Here is a 20,380-nt window from a genome sequence, read left to right on the forward strand (position 1 = left end):
CTTGCTTTCTTTTTATTCACTCTTACTTTAACCATGTGGATTTATATGACATAGGGCTATGAAGATTCACTAATAATCTTCAGGTTTCACTATGAAACTCAACAGCCAGTTGATATTCCATTCCATGTTCACTTTTCATTAACTAGTTTTACTAGAGAGAATTTATGAATGCATCTTTAAATTCATCAGATAATATAAGATCATAGAATGAAAACTTATGAAATATAACTGAAAAGATGATCATTTATATTTAGAAAATGAACACATTGCCCCATTATGTAATTTTGATAACAAAAATGTATCTTCTGTGGGAAGTTCATTCATTTGCCACAACACACATGCATATTTTCTATGAATAAACAGTAGTATGTTTGGCATAATGTAGAACTCTGAACTAAACTGTTATTGATATAGGCTTCATGGCTCTTAAAATCAAAAGTTATAATATATTCAATATGTAGATACAAACTTTAAAAAGTAATGTGAAGGATTTTCTTTTTTCCTTTTATTTATTTATTATTTTTATATTCCCCATACAATTGTACCCCCCTTATTTTCGCCCCAATTCCTCCTTTCCCCGCCCCCCCCCCCCCCGTAGTGTGTCTCTGGTTTATGGTTGCTTGTTGATTTTGATTTTTTTCTTTCTTATAGTTATTCTTGTTCCTGGTCCCTTATTTAGGTTTTCTAGATTCCTGCTATGAGTGAGACCATCCCATATTTCTCTTTTGCTTTCTGGCTTATTTTGCTGAGCATGATCCCTTCCAGCTCCATCCATGTTACTGCAATTTGCATGAGTTTATCTTTTTTGATTGCTGAGTAATATTCCATTGTGTATATGTACCACATCTTCTTGATCCAGTCGTCTATTTTTGGGCATTTGGGTTGAGAAGGATTTTAATGGAAAATGGAAAAGTCTAATGTGGGAGTCTCCTCTTGTGTAGCGTGTGTGATAGGGGTCTCATCTCAAAAACTCAAAAGATTTTGAGATGAGAGCAGAAAAATGAATATGAAAACTAGACAAAGTGAAATCAGAAAGGAAGGAGATTTTCCATGCCTTCTTTGGAAAAAAGCACACACAAAGCTAATGTTCTATGGAAGGAAAGACCTGTCAGTTGATGGTGGAGAGGTCAACATGAGCCAAATGAAGTAGTGTCCTGCAGGGTTGCATTAGGATTTTTATCTTTTAAAACTGTCTAACAAATACAAGAGTTAGAAAGTGAATGGGGGACCTCCCCTGGCGGCGCAGTGGTTGAGCACTGGGCTGCGAAGCTGCCCGCAGCCTCTGCAGCACCGGTTCGATCCCCGGCCGACGGCAAGGATCCCACATGGTGCACAGACCTCTCCTGCCCGCTGCTCCCCTCAGCAGTGTATTTCGTTGGTCTTCCTGTTCTGCTCCCCACTCTGGCTCTGGTGAATTCTCTCACCCTCCCACACTTCTGACTGTATCCAGTGCTTGTATAAATAAATGAATAAATCTTAAAAAAAAAAAAGTGAATGGGTATTGGGTGGGCTGAAGGTTCAGGAAATTGGCACATTAGATGTGTCTTAAGAAATATAGCTTGGCAATACTGTAAAGGCTAAGTTGGAATGGCACAAGAAACAAAGGAGACCAAGTAGGAGTTTTGATTAAGGCAAAGAGTGGGAATTGAGTTAGAATGAAAACTCAATAAAGATCTATTAATCAGGAGATAGCATGTCTAAGACTTATGTAAAGAGTTTCTCCAGGATATTTGGTTTGTGTTAGAAGGGAGCCAGTCAGGACAAAAATCCTAAAATTTCCTTTTAGACATATTATATTTGAGGTGTGTGTGAGAGATTCATATGTAGCAACATGTTACGCAACGTAGATCTGAATTGAACCTGAGATAAAATATTGATCTGAGCTATTGATACAATATTGGGAATCATTAGTTTATTATTGATAATAAGCTGAATTAGAAACAGACAAACTTACCTAAGATGGGCATATAGCCAGATATCTTAGAATGAGTTCTTCTGGAAAATTTCTTTTCAGCTTTACTGTAGTTACAGTTTTAATACCATCTATAATTATATAAACAATAAAATTCTTCCAAATGTTTTCATTTGGACTTATTAAAAGGAAATATAAATACTTAAGTTCAAAAAATATAGTGATTATACCAAGAATTAAATGAGTATGGACAAAATAGCTGGGGGTTTCATTTATTTATTAAAATATTTTTGAGCTCTAACAGGTATATAAAGAAATAAGTTCCATAAAATGTTATAAGACTTGTCAAGAAGATTAATGATGGAGGCATGGGGAATGGGGCATTCTGAGCAGAGAAAGAAGTGCGGAAAAAGTTGTAAAAGTCTAAACTAGCATAGTTATTCAGAGAACTGTATGAAACGCAGTATGGATGAATCCACAGCTGAATTTAATATGAAGAGAGCAATACAATGGATAGATAGAAATTAGACCATTAGTCAAGAGTGCAAATTCTGACTTCATAATACCATGAAGAGTTTAGATTTTGTTGGCAATAGGAATTTGTCATTTTAAAAAAGTCCTTCGATTTTAATATGGAAGATAAATCAGAAATGAACTTAACCATGTTGGATAATAATATATGGTAACCTTCAATGGTTTGAGAAAAAAATCTTAAAAATCCAATTCATTGGTTAAAAATGAAAATGAAGTCATTTTAGCATTATACAAGTTTTTTGTGTACTATAAATTAAATTTGTCCAAATGGCATTTCACAGCTAATAAAATTAAGATTAAATCCTGCTGTGTATTAAAAAAAAAAAAGTACCTTACCATTTCACCATCCTGCCATTTCATCCTTGCCATATCCTTCCTTTTCTTGCTGATCATTTCAGTCTCTTTTCTCACAAATAACCCATTTCAAGAAGAGATATGCAAATATAAGTAAAAATCCAGCAGGGAAAGAGTAAATCAAATGTTAAACATTCTGTACTGAGTCATGTGAAAATTTGACGAAAGAAATGATAATAGCAGCCTGCACAATAATATAAATTGGCAATAAAATAACAAGTTAAAATTAATGTATTGAGGGCCTCCCTGGTGGTGCAGGGCTTAAAGCCTCAGCTTTATCAAGCTGTTGCCAACCACTGCAGCATGAGTTTGATCCCCAGCCAGGGGGCTATCTTATCTCACATGGTGCAACAGACCTCTTCTGTCTTGCCTGCTGCTCCCCTCAGCAGTGTATTTCAGTAGATCCTCCTGTTCTGTTCCCCACTCTGTCTCCAATGAAACCTCTCACCCCCCACATCTCTGGCCCAGTTCTTGTATACATCAATAAATAAAATGAATCTTTTTTAAAAATAAAAATAAAATTAATTTATTGAATAGGCCTAGCTCATTGCAAGTAGGAAAGATCTTTCTATACTTCATATCCGTGAATCCTCCTTCTGAGCCATGCTAACTAAGGTGAAATCTCAGTGGAGGTCTCAGGTCTCAGGTCTTATCAATCGAAGGGCAAATTTCAATTTAGCATTTAAATTATCAATATATGGAAAAAAATTAATTTTTACCCAATTTAAAGCTTCAGCTTTTCCCTAGCTAAGGACTAGGAAAAAGGGGCAGGAAATGATCATAGAGGCTGTCTCCTAGTCTTACCCTTTACTCCTGTGTTGTGCCAGCTGCTTTTGGTCCTTTTGAGGCTGAGGAGGAGCGGAGAGTGAAGTGAAATCAGCATTTAGGAAAATTTGTCTGACTGACAAAATATTGGGCCTTGTGTTGGATTAGTCTGCATGGAGAGATACATGTAGGGCATTTTTGTCCTTCCAAGCCTTTGAATGAAGTGCCTGGATGTGTCAATGCCTCCAGCTGACCCTAGGGCTCCGACCAAGACCCTGGCATTTTGAGGTGCACCATCTGTTAAGTTTCCATTTCTCCTTCAGGCACACTTAAGCATAAACTTTTTGTAAATGACCAAATGTTTCATTTTTTAGTGTCTATATCTGGCTCCCAGAAAACAGGCACCTTTGTCTTAAAATTAGCAGAGTTGTGATTTGCAGTCATTTAAGCCTTCTTTCTCTCTGCCCTGTTTTCTCCTCATTTTGAGATGCTTTAGATGCTGGACAAATAGTCTTTACATCTGAGCCAAGCTCTGTAGTGCTTCATTGACCCTTCTTGTTTACCTGAGGGCATGAAAGAAGAAAGAACTCAGCATCTATATACAGAGGAATTCTCATTGATTCTCTTCTAGTTGACTGACCTTCCCTAACCACCACCATTTTTCTTATAGCCTGGAGTTGGCAGTGGATTAATGATGACATTCCTGTTACTTAATATGTTAGTACATAGATAAAGCTGATCTAGAATCTTGCTTTGTGATATAGAGGTATTTAATATCACTGTAATGTTTTACACCTTTGGGACCTCAAGGAAAATGAGAAAATATTGTCAATTTTGCACTTAGTATTATAAAATAATTGGAAATAGCAGGAAACCAGATTTCAAATTATCTTTCTAATACACAGATCTCTTTATAGAAGACTAAACTTCTTTAGGAAGTTCATAGTTGTTTTTCATTAGGCACCATTCAAAAAAGTTTTAATCATCTATTAACATCAGGCAATGTATGAGTGTGTGGTCTGCACAGTAGCATAGGGCTACACAATTAGGTGGGCCTGGACTTGATTTAGTCTTCTGTTGTCACCTTGAAATTGTCACTACTTTCTCAATAATACTGAATTTTATTTTTTTTTCACTGATTTAGTAGGTAGTTGTGATTAATATTGTTGTATTATGTGGGTTGGGAGATTAGAATGTGGATAATGGAAAAGCCTTTTGTTTAAGTCTTATTAATGTAAAAGCAATGTTAATATGAACATTGTTAACAAATTAATATTTAATAGACTTTATTTGAACATAGCTATTATAGTAAAAATTAAAATTGAATCACATTTTCTTTGATGCTATAGGTTTTGTAAATGTGTTTAAATTTTACTAGTAACATTTCTTCCATGAAATATTGTATGATCAAAATATGCGCAATATTGAAGTGTTATGATAAACCCTTCTTTTACTTCTTGAACTTATTAAAAAATGAAGAAAGCACAATTTAACTCAGAAATCCTTGCTATGTGTGTGTATATAATGAGTCATTATTCTGTTAACATATACTTACTGCTAATGAAATTCTGAGTCCTGTCTGTTTTTCCCCTTAAATGGGATTCAGTATAATTGATGTTCATTTTATTCATTCTTTCTTGGAAGGGAAACATCTGGGAACAGATTTTACGAATACCCTTCATCTTGGAAATAATTAATGCAGTTCCCTTCATTATCTCAGTAAGTTCTAAAGGAATCTTAATTTTAATTTTTTGTCATTACACTTAAAACTTTGATTCTAAATACTGAAGAATAATGTATTAGCTTAAATACATGAATTTAGACTTTCATAAGCATCATGTTATTAAAATATATGTAGTATACAGGTGAATAACTGTATTGTGGAATTAAATGAAAACTAATGAGAATAATAGTACAATAGCAAAATAAAATGCTTTTTAGAAATACATGCTCCAATGGTACCATTTAAACAAGTGTCAATATTGTTTAACAGATTAGAAATTAATCTTTCCATTTCTTGTATATATTATAAAATATATATAAAATAGAAAACAAGTACTTTCAAATATTGAGAATTTATCTATAGTTTAATCATGAATTTACTAATTCCAGTTTTCTTTTTAATGGGAATATAGCCCTCTGACAATTTACTTCTTCAACAAAGTACTATGCAGTACCAATTCATGAGTATCTTGTTTAACTGAAGTCCCATAAATATGTAACCAGCTTGTTCTCATTGCAAAATTAGGATTTAATCTCTATTTGGTAAGAGTTATGTAATATTTGTTGGTATTATGTTTTCTAATAGTATGTGTGAATTTTATTTGGAAAATTATGACAATAAGTGGAGATTATTAGAAATGATTGCTCACTTCTGATAATTATTGTAAGTTGCATAAGCAACTGGAACTTGATTAAATGAGTAACTAAATATAATTTCAATTGACCATGGTTTCCCAATCTCATTTAAAATACTTGTTTCCAAAAGAATAAGCAGTAACGTTATAAAAAAGGCAGTATTTTCTCCTTGTTCTACTTTTCACCTCAAGTTGCTGAGAAGAGAGAGCCGATGTCTATTATAAATTGTCACACTAGAAGATTTAATGATAGTATTAGCATAGTTATATCTGACATCCAGAGAGCACTTATGTTTTTATTCCTCTAATAATTTCTCTTAGAATTTTTTCCTAAGCTTAAGATAGTGAATGAAAGGATTATATCTGCATCTTGCATATTTATTTCTTACTCTGAGAAAGAAGTCCAGTTTTGATTTGTTTTTCAGATATTCTGGCCTCCCTTAAGGAATCTATTTGTCCCAGTCTTTCTAAATTGTTGGCTTGCCAAACATGTTTTGGAAAATATGATTGTAAGTATAAAAGTAAAACAAAAACAAAATATTTTGACACTATTATTTCTTACTTATTTTCAATGTTCAAATTAAACAGAAGATTATTTGATGTCTTACTCTTGTATTTTCTCATTCACCTTTCTACCTTAAAATATAAACATATGCATTTCAAACTGACTTATACTTAAATTTCTAAATTTTGTAAACTTTTTTAAAATCAATTTGGTACCCTAGTATTTTCATTTAGATTTTTGTAAAAATGAAAGACATTTGGTAAAGTACTGTCAAATAATTAAAGTGCTATGTAGTGTAGCTCACTCCACTAATAGAACTTAAGTGAAGATTTTATTTTTATCCTAATCAAAATGACACATATAAAAATACTAAAAATTTCAAGTCACTACTTTTGTAAGATCCCATCAACTGGTAAACAAAAATGGTTTTGATTTTCTCTCACCAAACCAATGCTAACTGCTGTTTGGATAAATTCAACTAGAGTTAGTCAATCTTGTGAAGACAACTAGCCTTCCGTTCCAGAGCAGTCTGTTGATGTTTACTTAGACCCTTCCCTTTAAGGAGAGGTCACACTATTCTTAACTGTACATGACTTCATTTGCCATAAAGGTCTGTGGGGTAAAGCTCTGCGTGGGAGCTAGAAAGGCTCTCATTTAGTCATCTCTTTAGATTTGGTTGGGTTGGGTTGTGAGCAGGATATTAGGGGCAAAACAGGAAAGTGGGTGATAGAATAAAATATGCAGAATTCAAAGATTCACCACTTCTGCATTTTGCCCAAGGCTTATCCTCTATGGAAGGATTGATTTTTAACTGTTACCCAAACATGCTTAGTATACGCTTCAATAATTACAAGTGAGCAGAAAGACATTTGCTATGTAGTCATTCATTCTAAAAATGTTAATACAAATCTGCTATATACTAAGCACTACTCTGATATGAGAGGCAACTGTTTATATTTCTCTACTAATTTCATTATATTTAAAGAAAATAAAAATATGAACATTATAGACTTGCTGTGAGAATTAAATGAAAGTGTATATAGACATAATAATATATATACACATATAAGTGCATATATATGTATATAAGTGCATATATATGTGTATGTATGTGTGTATATATATGTACACATATAAATATATCTGGCATAAATATAGTAAGGATTCAGTATTATTAATTTCAAAATATCAAAATTATATTTCCTGGTGACAAACTTGTTTTCTTTCCAATGATCTTTAATTGGAAATTATGACAAAAGTTTTGGCCTAAAAGAATATTTAGAAAACATTGAGTATTCACAACTGGATGACTACTACTAAAAAGTACAGGATTAAAATATGGGAGAGTGTGGCCTATTGAGTTGTTTGCAGACATTTTGGTGGAGTCTTCACTGGCTTTGCCACCCCCACCCAAAACAAACATTTCGCTAAAGATAGGTTGCCGAAATTACTAATAGAAAAAATATACCAGGAAAAAACTAAACCTTTGTTAATTTGTATTATTAGTTGTTAGAAAAAAATAACCAAAAGAGAAATGATGACTCAATCATAAAGTAATTGAGACTAAAAGTAGTGCTCCACAGTATTAGTTTAAGCTTCATTTTTCATTGTATTTTTATATTATGCTTCACCTCAACTCACTGGTTGCTTAGCATTTTTTATTTTTTGCTCGTTAACACCTCTGTTGGGAGAAAGTAAGGGGTGACAGGTGAAATACTAATCAACTTATTTTTTATTTTTTCTAACAGTTAAGGTTACATGTGTGGTAGAATTAAGTAATAATAATGACTCATTGAGATCTAATGTTGGTGAATTACTTAACTCATGCTACACTGATTTTAAGACTCTTCAAGTTTTATTGTATAAGTTTGATATGTACAGAAAACTATAGGGTAAATGATGAAAATCTATGATTTACTACAAGGACTAAACTTTGTAGTAATTTATATACTTCCAATATTTTCAGTGAAAAAATGCATACATATCATGCATGAAAATATATGTTTTTTTAACTTTATAATGTTAATTTGTGTCATATGATAGTATATGCTAGACAAGTTCCTATGTTTTTAAATTTTCTTTAAGTAATTGTTAGTGTGTGCATCTAAATAAACTACAGAGATATTGATAACTTTACATAGCCATTTGGTATTGCTTATTTTAAGTGGAGCAAACTTATTTTTTCATATAATAAATATTAACATTTTATATAAGTATGAACACACATAAACATTCCCATCTTTGATGATTTTTATGCAGTTAATTTTTAGAAGTTTTGTTATTGAGTACTGTATTACATTGATTGATTTGCTATTGAATATTGATTACTTACTAAGTGAATGAAACAGTGATTGAAATACAAAGCAGATACTTCTGAATTTTGGCTTAATAGTACCAAATTGCCTTTAAAAATTTATTGCGAATTATATGAGCAGAAAATGAGTGTTCATTTTTCTTCATTGTAAACTACACTTTGTTTTATTATTTTTTAATGTCTTTTAATTGGAAAGGTATAACAGAATTCACATTTATTTTGGTATTAATGAAATTAATTTTTTACAATGGGTTTATTATAATATAATTTTTCCTTTTGTGATAAATTGCTTGGCATAACTCATGTTATTTTTCCTGATTCAGAGACTGTGATTTGATTGTAGTTTGATGTAGCTATTACTTCCCAATTAAATGAAATGTAATTTAATAATCTTTTAACATTAGAATTTTCTATGAAAGTTTGTGATTATGGATAAGTTTTAGGAAATCAATGCAACATCTCCATAGATATTTGCAGGCAAGTAAACTGAAACTTAGTCTTCCCCTAGTATTATTGTGAATGCTATTTAGACCTAGGGAAAAATTAAATATATGTTGCTATGATCTTTTAAATTGTAAGTATTAGATATACACAGGATAGTTGAAATGTAATATGTAGTATATAGTTGTAATGAAATTTACTGATATTTAGTGCTATTGTATTTTAAAATATGCTCTCTTTTCTGTCACTTTAGAATGATCTACACAGAGCCATTCAACGTACCCAGTCTGCCATGTTTAATCAAGTTTTGATTTTAATATCTACATTACTATGCCTTATCTTCACCTGGTAAGACTGTATATGTCAACTATTTTATTATTTTTCATTTCTTTAGAAACAATGTTATAATGCATTTTAATTAGTAAAGATCTAGCTAAAATAAGTAGTCAATAAATATTCACTGCAGAATGCAGTGGATCAGCTGAGGGGTACAGGGGAGAAAATAAAATCCTTCCTTCAGTCTACAGGTAGAAAAATGTAAGCTCATTTATCATTTGGTATTGATATTTACTGCAACTCTGGCATCTTCCCAAATACTGTAAACAACCAAATTACGAGAATTTGTATTGCATGCCACAGTTGTCAAACAAGAAATGTTTCCTTCAAATTACTGACACAGAGGTGCCCTTATCTTTCCACAATCTTCAAAGCAGAAAAGGTGAGAAAACTGTCATTGCCCATCACTGTCTCTGCCTGCGCTTTATTTCTGTGAAGTTTTATTGTGCAATCAGGCAGAAAGGAAGGGCAGGTCTCCTGACAGTGCAAGTCAAGAACTGGTGCTTTGCTTTATTATAGAAAACAGTTTGTTCTGCTTTTGGAAGTCTTTGACAGTTATAAAGTAATCTTGTGTGATTGGTACACTGCAATATGGATTTATGCAGATCTGTAACTACAACAAAAAACACAAGTCAGGGAGATGCAGAATAATGTATCTTTTGCAGGAGTCTGAGGCATTCTGTTTAATTGTGCTCTATTGTAGGTTTGACCTAGTATGGGAGAGAAAAAACTAGTTAGGTAGTATTAAAATAGGAAGCATAATTTTACACTAGTATAACTGAACCAGATAGAAATATAGCTGTAGATATGTGTATGTAAATATAGATTTAGACACCTGTACCTAACTTCACATCATAGTGTGCAGTTAATATCTTTGTTAAATGGATTTAAACTGTTTTATCACATACTTTCATATATAAAGATGTATTTTAGGATACTTAGTGTCTTTAAGTGTAAAATATTCTGAAATTGACACCATGCCATTTTTTATTTAATATTTTTTTACTTTAAATTGTTTTTATTGTTCATAAGTAGATAATGGTAAATATGAACTGCTAGCAGTTATGACTTCCTTTTAGAGTAAAATATTGTCTATGATGAGCTCACTGTTTGCTCTACTTTCTTCCTCAATGTCTATTTCTTGGGTAGCTTTTAATTTTGAAGAGAGTAACTAGACATTCTGCCACTTTCTTATGCTAAGGGAAGTAACATTGCTCTGTAAGGTGTTTTCATGATATATAAGAAACTTCTGTCATGTGATTTATTTACCATGTAAATCATTTGTTTTGATGCTTTATTTGTAATAATTTAGTTTTTATTGTGTGTGTTTCAATTGGAGATAAATGAATAGTATATAGTGTTACAGTCGCTTAATGTACAATTATTATATAGAGTTATGTTTAGCTACATAAAACATTATTGTCTTTATCACATATATATTAATATATTTATATTGGCATGTTTTAAAATTATAATATCTAGATAGGGAAATTGATGTTTGGTTTCTTTGTGTATTCTTCTCTACCATTACAGGAAAAATGTCTTCATACATTATGAACATAGTAGTAAGGTAGAATAAGTTGTATTTTGATTAACCTTTAAAAGTATAGCAATCTACAGAAAAAATATAAACAATGTATATCAGTTATAGTACATTATACAGATTGTATTTTTTAAAAAGCACCATACATGCTTTAAAATTAATTAACCCATAAGATTTTTTAAATGAGCACTAAATCAATTACATTTATAAAGTTTCCAGAAAAAGGCATAAAATGTGTGATTACACTATGTACATTCAGGTTTTCTATATTTTCTACATTTGTCTAATATTTTTTTCCTCTGGTTAGACTCATTAAGCTGATGATAATGATAGAAACTCTCTCTTTCTCTTGGTACATTTAGTATTTTTAATTTTATAAACACATCATCATAACATGCCCATTGTTCCCACTTCACTTTGGTTGGGGGGGTTTCTTTATGTGAACTTAGAATGAGTTCAAATTTATTAACTACTAAATTATACAAATAATGCCATCATCTTAAAATTAAGAACTTTTGGTTACTCTAGAGGAAAGCCATTATTGTTAGTATTTCATATTTATATAGTGAAACATGTTCTACATGAATAATAAAAATAATTAAGAGTAAAAAAGATACATGATAGAATGGCATGGCATCCATTTTAGAAAAATGTTATGTATTCTTTAATTGACCTTAGAATAAGATGGTAAGTAGAAACCAGGTTCATGGGAAGTAGGGTGATTCTAGGCAACAGGCCACACAAATAGAAGTAAAAACTGCTTTTTAGACTGTTTATATTTGTTAGGAATTTTTGACATATTCTGTGAATAAATCAGAAAGATACATGAAAGAAAGAAGAATTTGTATTTGAAAGAATTTGTCAGACATGTGTATGTAAATATTTGCATATATACCTATACTAACATGTATATTAATGTCATATTTAGGGCACCAGCTATATTTATGGTTATGTGTATGGTTATGTGCATAATATAGATCAATGTATATATGATATGTGCATATGTGAACATAAATACACAAATAGAAATATTTTTTTACATTGTGGTGAGATTAGTCACAATTAATTGCTTTTATATTATATTATAGAGCAAAACTATCGTTGTTTTTCCAAACTTAATATATACATTATAATGTAAGGCTAAAGGGATTCAAAAACTAATATATGATTTATTCTCTGTTTTGTTCTTGAATCTTTAAATTTTAAAATTACCTGTTCAGGAAAACTGCAATATTGTTTTAAAATGTATCTTCTCTTCAATATTATTAACATTATAAAAACTGTCATTAAGCATCTGTCTAAAAGAAACACGTGCTCAAGGCAAACTGAAATAAAAATTAAGCTGCTGACCCACTCTGTATAGAATGTGCTTAGAATTATTTTCCTGTCTTTGTAATGGAATTGGACTAATCTTTCCACACATTCACTATGTACCCATCTTGATCAATAATGCACACTTCCAAGACAGCTGGGAATTGTGATTCATTCTGTGTCTCTGTAACAAAGCAGAGTAAACTGGTACATCCGGGAATTAAGTGCATGACTTTAGCTTAATTATTAACATATTCTAACCAATAAGTGCTGCAATTTATATTGCACTTGGTGTTTCTAATTTTATGCTAGTAAACTCGTTTTGCACCTACTTTGTTCCAAATATTCACTTTTAATTTGAATATCTATGTTTACATATTTTCATATTATTTCATAGAGTTATAACATAAAAAGGCACATTACATTGATTGATATTTTGTTTTAGTCCAATGTAAAAAATACAGTTCACCTCCTCAGTCTTATTTCAGCAGAAAAATAAATACATTTATTCATTGTTTTAAAAAGTGTGATTTACTTGACCATTAACCTGCTTAGTTCAAAAGCATTTGGCATTTTCTTGCGCATTTTGATTAACATTTTTTTGAAAGCTTGATATTTAAGTGCTTGAATAATATTTCCTGACTCAAAGCCTAAAGTAAATGACTACTTGCGAAGTGGGCAGTGAGAATATAATTATTATAAGTTTGCAGAAAGTATTAAATCATAATGGCATTATGATTTAATAAATTATAAATTATTATTATAAATAATTATTATAAATTGTTTATAATAAATTATAAATTATAATTTATTATGATAATGGCATTATCACCACCATGATATTAAAGTTCTAATTTTACTTGGTTACATTGGTTTGCTTTTATCATAAAAGAAATTGCATTTGTCTGAAGAACAGACAACTGACTTATAGCCTCCACATTTGTTTTACACTAGAACAAATCAAGAACTATTTGTCCCAACAAAATTTTGCTTAAGTGGGAAGTTAGGTTTTAGTTATTTAGCCAAGTAAGGTACCTTTAAGTTAGGAAAAGGGACTACGGTTATTTAACGAGTGTAAATAATGGTGTAGTTTTTATTAACATGAAAGTCTAGGAAACAAGGGTTTGAATTAACAATCTATCAAACAACTGTTTTTGAAATTTGACAACAATGGAATTATTTTCAAATATGGAAATGCTGAGCATAATGACTGATATTTCATGTAGTTACTTTATTTACTTTCCTGAACAGTTACAAGTAGCAATTAATTTAATCTTCAACGACCTTTAAGGTAAATTCTATTATTTCCATCGTTTTATAGATGAGAAAACTGAAGTGTACAATAGTTAAGGAATTTATAAAAAATAGCAGCTAAATACATCTGTCTTTAGTGTTCACTGATCCACGGTGGGCCACTCTAAAACTTTTGGGAAAAATAAAGACATTACCCGAAAAGGAATAAGAATCATTCTGATATGCATATTCTCATTTCAATCATTAGTTTCTAGAATACTGTTCACACATTTCCAAGGAATTATAATAGATTAGAATTTGGTAAAATTTAAGCCATCATTAAGCTATGTGGGTCATGTAGATTTATTTTCAGACATATAAGAAATTAGAAAGTATGCTTCCTATATATTATTAAGGATGTATTATAGAATAAGGCCATGAGATCCTGTGGTGTATGCAGGAGCAACACATTGTCTCTGTTCCTGGGAAATCCTATTTTCACACTGCATTTTATCAGAGTTTCAGTTGAATGTTTATATAGGCCTAGATGGAGAGAGACACCATTCTGTTTTCTGTAGCCTAGGCACCTAGCCATGGGAGATTTCCGGTTAGAGGCTAGGGTGAAGGAATGAAAGAAAGCTGAAGTTGTCACATAGCCAAGAACCAATGACTTCTAATATTCTTTACAAGAAAAGTTCTGAGGAAAAGGTTCTGTGACATTAGTTTTATATTCATGAAGATGGCTGGAAAAGTGAACTGAAAATCTCATCAATAAATGTACTTCATGGGGCCATGGGGCCACCCCAGTGGCGCAGCGGTTGAGCGCTGGGTTGCAAAGCTGCCCGCAGCCTCTGTAGCGCCAGTTCGATCCCCGGCTGCTCCCCGGCCAACAGAGGAGGGTCCCACATGGCGCGCAGACCTCTCCTGCCGCCCGCTGCTCCCCTCAGCAGTGTATTTCAGTCCTTCTGCCTGCTCTGCTCCCAGCTCTGCTCCCTGCTCTGGCTCTGGTGAATTCTCTCACCCTCCCGCGCTTCTGACTGCACCCAGTGCTCGTATGTAAAAATAAATAAATAAATAAATCTTTAAAAAATAAATAAATAAAAATAAAAAATAAATATACTTCATGGGGCACATAATAATCTCCTTGAACAAATTACTCTGACAGTTTAACCAATTAAGAAATAAAATTGAGGGAAAACAAAAACTTGATTAAAAAAATTGAGGTAAGAGTTAAATGGGCTTAGTTGAAGTAACAGACATGAATGCTTAGTTCTCAAATCCTAGAGTCATAATAAGAATGATAGCTAGCACTTACTCTTTGTTTATCATCTTTGCCAGGCATATTTTCAGTTGCTTTCTGTCTATTAAATTATCAAATTTTGCACAACAAACTTCTATGGCAGTTATTATGATCTTCATTTTACAGTTAAGAAACACTGACACAAAGATGTTAAATAAAAAGTTAACCCAGGGGCCTCCCCAGTGGCACAGCAGGTTGAGTGCAGCACTGTGAAGCTGTCTACAGCCTCTGCTGAGCGGGTTCGATTCCCGGCCGGCTGAGGAGATACCCACATGCGCAGCAGACCTCTCCTGTCGCGCCCACTGCTCCTCTCAGCAGTGCTTTTGGTCCGTCTACCTGTTCTGCTCCCTGCTCTGTCTCTGCTGAATCCTCTCACCCTTCTGTGCCTCTGGCCTGTACCACAGCTATTGTATAAATAAAAAATAAATCTTTAAAAAAAAAGTTAACCCTTAATTATTCTATGGTCCACAGATAATAAGAAACAGAACTCAGATTTGGATTTCAGAGCCTGTTTAGTAAATATTGTAATATAATTTGTGTGATGTTCTTAAAAATCATTAACCTGGATATGTAATAATCAAACAAAAAGACAAATAGAATTATAATTTTCCCATCTCTTCATGTTACATTTTAGCTATTTCAAGTACAATCATAATTTAACATATTAAGATCACATCCTTAAAGATATTTTTGATGAGGATAAAGACTATTTTAGCCATTAGTAAATAAAAAATAGTTATTTCAAATTCAGCAAGTTGCTATTTTTTATTTCAGCTAAAAATACTTGCAATATAGTTAAAGTTAGCACATGTACAGTTTGTTAACATTATTTCCACTTACCTATTCATTCATCTGTCTATAATTCTGTGTATCTATAGAGACACATGAGAATATATCAAGTGACTATGTGTGTGTATGATAGATATAAGAATAAAGATCCAGTTTTCCTTTCTTAATAATTTCATGTCTAGCATCTCATATGGTTAGAAAATAGTAGAAACTTAGTAAATGTTTGCAATTGATAGACAATAACGTTCACGGTTAAAAGTCACAGAATGATAGCTGTTGCATTGATAACACCATACTGACAAACGAAAGTTGTGGAACAAGCTGTAGGATGCAGGATGCTGCTCACAGGCAAGATCCTGGCCTTTTTATTGATAGAATAATCATACAGCATCATTTGTGAGACTAAGAAGGAGAAAAAGAAAAGGGAAGGGTAAAACTAGAAAATGTGCTCTGTCAGCTATAGTACCTGGGGTTGTGATTCTGCTCTCCAGGCACTTCTCATCTGCTTGATGACTTGGTATTGTAATTAAGATGAAGCCCTAGATCACCAGCCATGGTTTCAATCTTATCAAAAAGGTTTTCCACAGATCCGCTTCTGGGGTCCCTTGTTGTACATTTGTCCTCAGTACCTGGGTGTTCCTGGTCTTACCTCATGATGTGTAAGTCAGGAGTACATTCTTGCATTGGTCATCAGCCCCCCAGGCATTCTCAGTGATACATAATGACGCATAGCCTTCCCAGAGTCATCAAGCTTTAAGCTCTTGGTTGATTTGAAAGGCACCTTGTAAGGTTTGCTGATTGACCAGGCAGTTCTGACCTAGTATGGGAATGCAGAATTGCAGGCAACAAAAAATGGTGGCCGAACAGGCCATTTAGGATTAGCAGACCCACAGATATCCCTGTCAATTGGAGATACTCAGCTATATTGTAAAATAAGCATGTTCTAACCATATTTTTGAGTTGTTCCTTTAAGTGCTCTCTTTCCATACTTAACTCTGGTGAGCGGTCATAGAAGGAATCATAACCATCTATGACAGAATTTAATTTCATGAAAACATTTTAAGATTGCGGCTTCTGCCAAACAGATATAACTGGGTAATATAACTTTTAGTAAAAATAAATTATTTCACAAAATTTTTATAAATTGCATACATACACGCACACACATGTATATATCACAGAAGTAAGAACTTTCAGATGTATTTTGACTTAATTTTCCCTCCTTTTAACTTTTGAATTTATTCCTTTGATAATTTATCTTCCTTTAACTTTAGAATATGTGAGAGAATTACATAATAAAATTACTGAAACATCATATCCCATGTTGAGCTCAGAAGTAAATTGAATAACTGCAAGAGAACATTTTAATACATGTGTTATCGACTTTTCTCTTCCCATCATCTTTTACGATATTTTTGCTTTTTTTCTGATTTTTTTTCAGTTCCTGAAATTTCACTTTTTCCTTCTCCCATGTGATCTAAATCCTGACACTTTCCTGAAAAATCTGGTCATCATACATTTTTTTGAAATAAAGAAAATGCACATTTATGCATTAGGACATAGGGTAGGTGTGGTCACTTTTATGAAGACTAAACTGTAGTGTATGTTAACCTCAGACCAATGGTTGATGACGTGATTCACAAACCTTTTTTTGCACAGACACAAAGAAATTCCCAGGAGAGTGAGAACTTTCAACAATAGAAAAATGAAATATTACTTCTAAAACAAAACTTCTCCTTACAAAATATAAAATTCCAACATCTCAAATTATCTTAAATTCCATGGGAATATTAGGTTTCAGGCACATACCTCAAAAAATAAAAATGATTAGTTGGAACAATTTAATTGGTATTCATTCAATAAACACACAAGTGCAAGTTGCTGAATGATGTGAATGCAAATGCCTGAATTAAGAAGCATGAAATCAAAGTGTTAGATGCTTTCAGCACAGAGAACCTTTGCTAATTAAATTTTTCCAGTAACTGTGAACAGCAATGGGATTCATAGGGAGTACATGGATATTTAAGGTTGTTTATTTCTGCCATGTGGCTTTTTTATCCTCTGAAAACACTTTGTTATACAAGTTGCATTTACCAGGTGGTGAAAAGTTTATAGTTTCATTATTCCCTTTCATTCAAATTAATGTTTTCCTCATATACCTTGCCAAAGCTTGAAGAGCTTGTATAACTAAATGTATAGTTTTTTTAAAAAGTAAAATTTAGAAAGCACAGAGTAAATTATTAGTAATTAAGGTGCCTTTGTTACTGTACATAAAACCAATTTAAGTAAGCAAGCAAATTAATTAAGATTTTTCAGTGAAGAGTAGTGTGAGTCTGTATTTTAAATCTTAATTAAATGTTCAGATTTTTTTTGAATTACAAGACACTGAAATTATTTTGTATGGATTTGTGTCAAAGATAACAGTTGAGAATGTTTTGTAAAGAAGCAAACCTCACAGCAGATTCTTAACTCAAATCCAACATTCTTTATGAGATTATCTTGAAATATTTAAAAAATGCTTTTTTTCAAAAGAAAAACAAAAACAAAACCTAACATTGAAGCTTTAAAAAGCTATCTTTAATGTATTTAAATTCTTTTACTATTTGAAATGTATGCTATTTAGTATATTTTTTCAGTAAGTATATTAATTTAATTTTTATTTCTTTTTTAATTGTTATAAAGATATATTTATTTATTTATGCATACAAGAACTGGGGTATAGGCCAGAGGTTGGGGGTGTGTGAAAGGATTCACCAGAGACAGAGTGGAGAACAGAACAGGCAGACTGACTGAAATACACTGCTGAGGGGAGCAGCAGGCAAGTAAGGAGAGGTCTGCTGCACCATGTGGGTAGCTCCCTGGCTGGTCAGGGGATGAACTTGTGCTGCAGAGGCTGAGGATAGCTTCATAGTGCTGTGCTTAACCCCTTGCACCACCAGGGAGGTCCGATTTAAATTTTTAATATTATCTTTTTAAAGCAGCCACACATTCTATAAATGTATGTGTTAGTACATACATACACATACAGAAGTGCATGTATATGATAATTGTAATAGACTAGGTTTGACCCAGTTGCAGATTGAGGCTGAGAATGTGGTTGATTTCATATAGCATTTGGTTAGCCACTATTATACTGTCCTGGGAGCTTTATCTAGAACAACTTCTTTAAACCTTCCAAGTGCCCAGGGCCCCGTCTTCTAATTCTGGCTCTTGTCTTAGAATCAGATAAATTCTGAGATAGTACAGCACCATCATGTCTGCGAATAGAGCATGTTGAGGCCATGACTCACTTGGGTGATCTCTCACCTGTTCTCACTGTGAGTAAGCAGTCTCCTTTATGTCAGGACAAGGTGTACACTGAGTTGTCACCTCCTGCCTCCTTTTTAATGAATGATGGGTAAAAAAACTTGATTAGGAATAAATAACTTTTCAACCAGTAATTCAGTTTCCATTCTGGCTCAGTCTGTGCTCAACCTCTTCCATTTGTTATCTGTATTTCATTCAGGCTATTCTTAATGCAGTATTGTATTTTCTGTCACTTATGCACTTCTTCAGTTTCCATTTAATGACACTAATGTGACTATAGAATTGCCTTCTTCTGTAATTTTTTTAAAAAGATTTATTTTTATTTATTTGTGCATAAAGAACTGGGGTATAGGACAGAGGTGCTGGGTGGGAGGGAGTTGAGAGGATTCACCAGAGACAGAGTGGGGAGCAGAACTGCAGATCTACTGAAATACGCTGCTGAGGGGAGCAGCAAGCGAGACAGGAGCGGTCTTCTGTGTCATGTGTGTTAGCTCCCTGGCTGGAGATCGAACTCATGCTGCAGCAGATTGATGACAGTAGCTTGATAGCACTGAGACTTTTAACCCCTGCCCCACCAGGGAGGCCTCTTCTTCTATAATTTTTTTTTTATTTTTTTTTTAATAAATTTTATTGTTATATTCCCCATACAATTGCAGCCCCCCCATTCTGACCCCAATCCCTCCCCTCCCGCCCCCCTAAAAGTGTCTCTGGTTCATAGTTTTTTGTTGATTTTGATTTTCACTATCTTATAGTTATTCATTTTCCTGGTCCCTTATTTAAGTTTTCTAGATTCCTGCTATGAGTGAGACCATCCGGTATTTTTCTTTTTCTTTTTGGCTTATTTCGCTGATCATGATCCCTTCCAGCGCCATCCATGTTGCTGCAAATTGCATGTGTTTATCTTTTTTGAATGCTGAGTAATATTCCATGGTATATATGTACCACATCTTCTTGATCCAGTCATCTATTTTTGGGCATTTGGGTTGTTTCCAAAGCTTAGCTATTGTAAACAGGGCTGCTATAAACATAGGGGTGCAGGTGCTCTTTGGAATGGATGTTTCTGTGTCCTTTGGGTAAATACCTAGGAGTGGAATTGCTGGATCATATGGAAGCTCTATGTTTAGTAGGTCCAGAAATCTCCACACAGCTTTCCACAGTGGTTGGACCAGTTTGCACTCCCACCAACAGTGCAGAAGAGTTCCTTTTTCTCCACACCCTCGCCAACATTTGTTGTTGCTAGTTTTTTTAATATGTGCCATTCTCACTGGTGTAAGATGGTATCTCATGGTAGTTTTGATTTGCATTTCCCTGATGACAAGTGATGTTGAACATTTTTTCATATGCCTGTTGGCCAGTTGCATTTCCTCTTCAGAGAAGTTT

General features: G+C 33.0%; 1 protein-coding gene across 3 annotated transcripts in view; it reads left to right on the forward strand.

Annotated features, from left to right (window-relative positions):
- The window catches only part of KCNT2 (potassium sodium-activated channel subfamily T member 2), a gene marked incomplete at both ends in the record, with an annotated part of 316,392 nt that overhangs the window by 116,297 nt on the left and 179,715 nt on the right, over positions 1–20,380 (forward strand). For all 3 annotated transcript variants that reach the window (XM_084246074.1, XM_084246075.1, XM_084246076.1), the window contains 3 exons: positions 5,210–5,284; positions 6,348–6,431; positions 9,436–9,530. In XM_084246074.1, coding sequence (XP_084102200.1) covers positions 5,210–5,284; positions 6,348–6,431; positions 9,436–9,530 — 254 coding nt within the window. The remainder of the gene's footprint in view (positions 1–5,209; positions 5,285–6,347; positions 6,432–9,435; positions 9,531–20,380) is intronic.

This window comes from Talpa europaea, assembly GCF_964194135.1.
Source record: "Talpa europaea genome assembly, chromosome: 10".
NCBI lineage: Eukaryota > Metazoa > Chordata > Mammalia > Eulipotyphla > Talpidae > Talpa > Talpa europaea.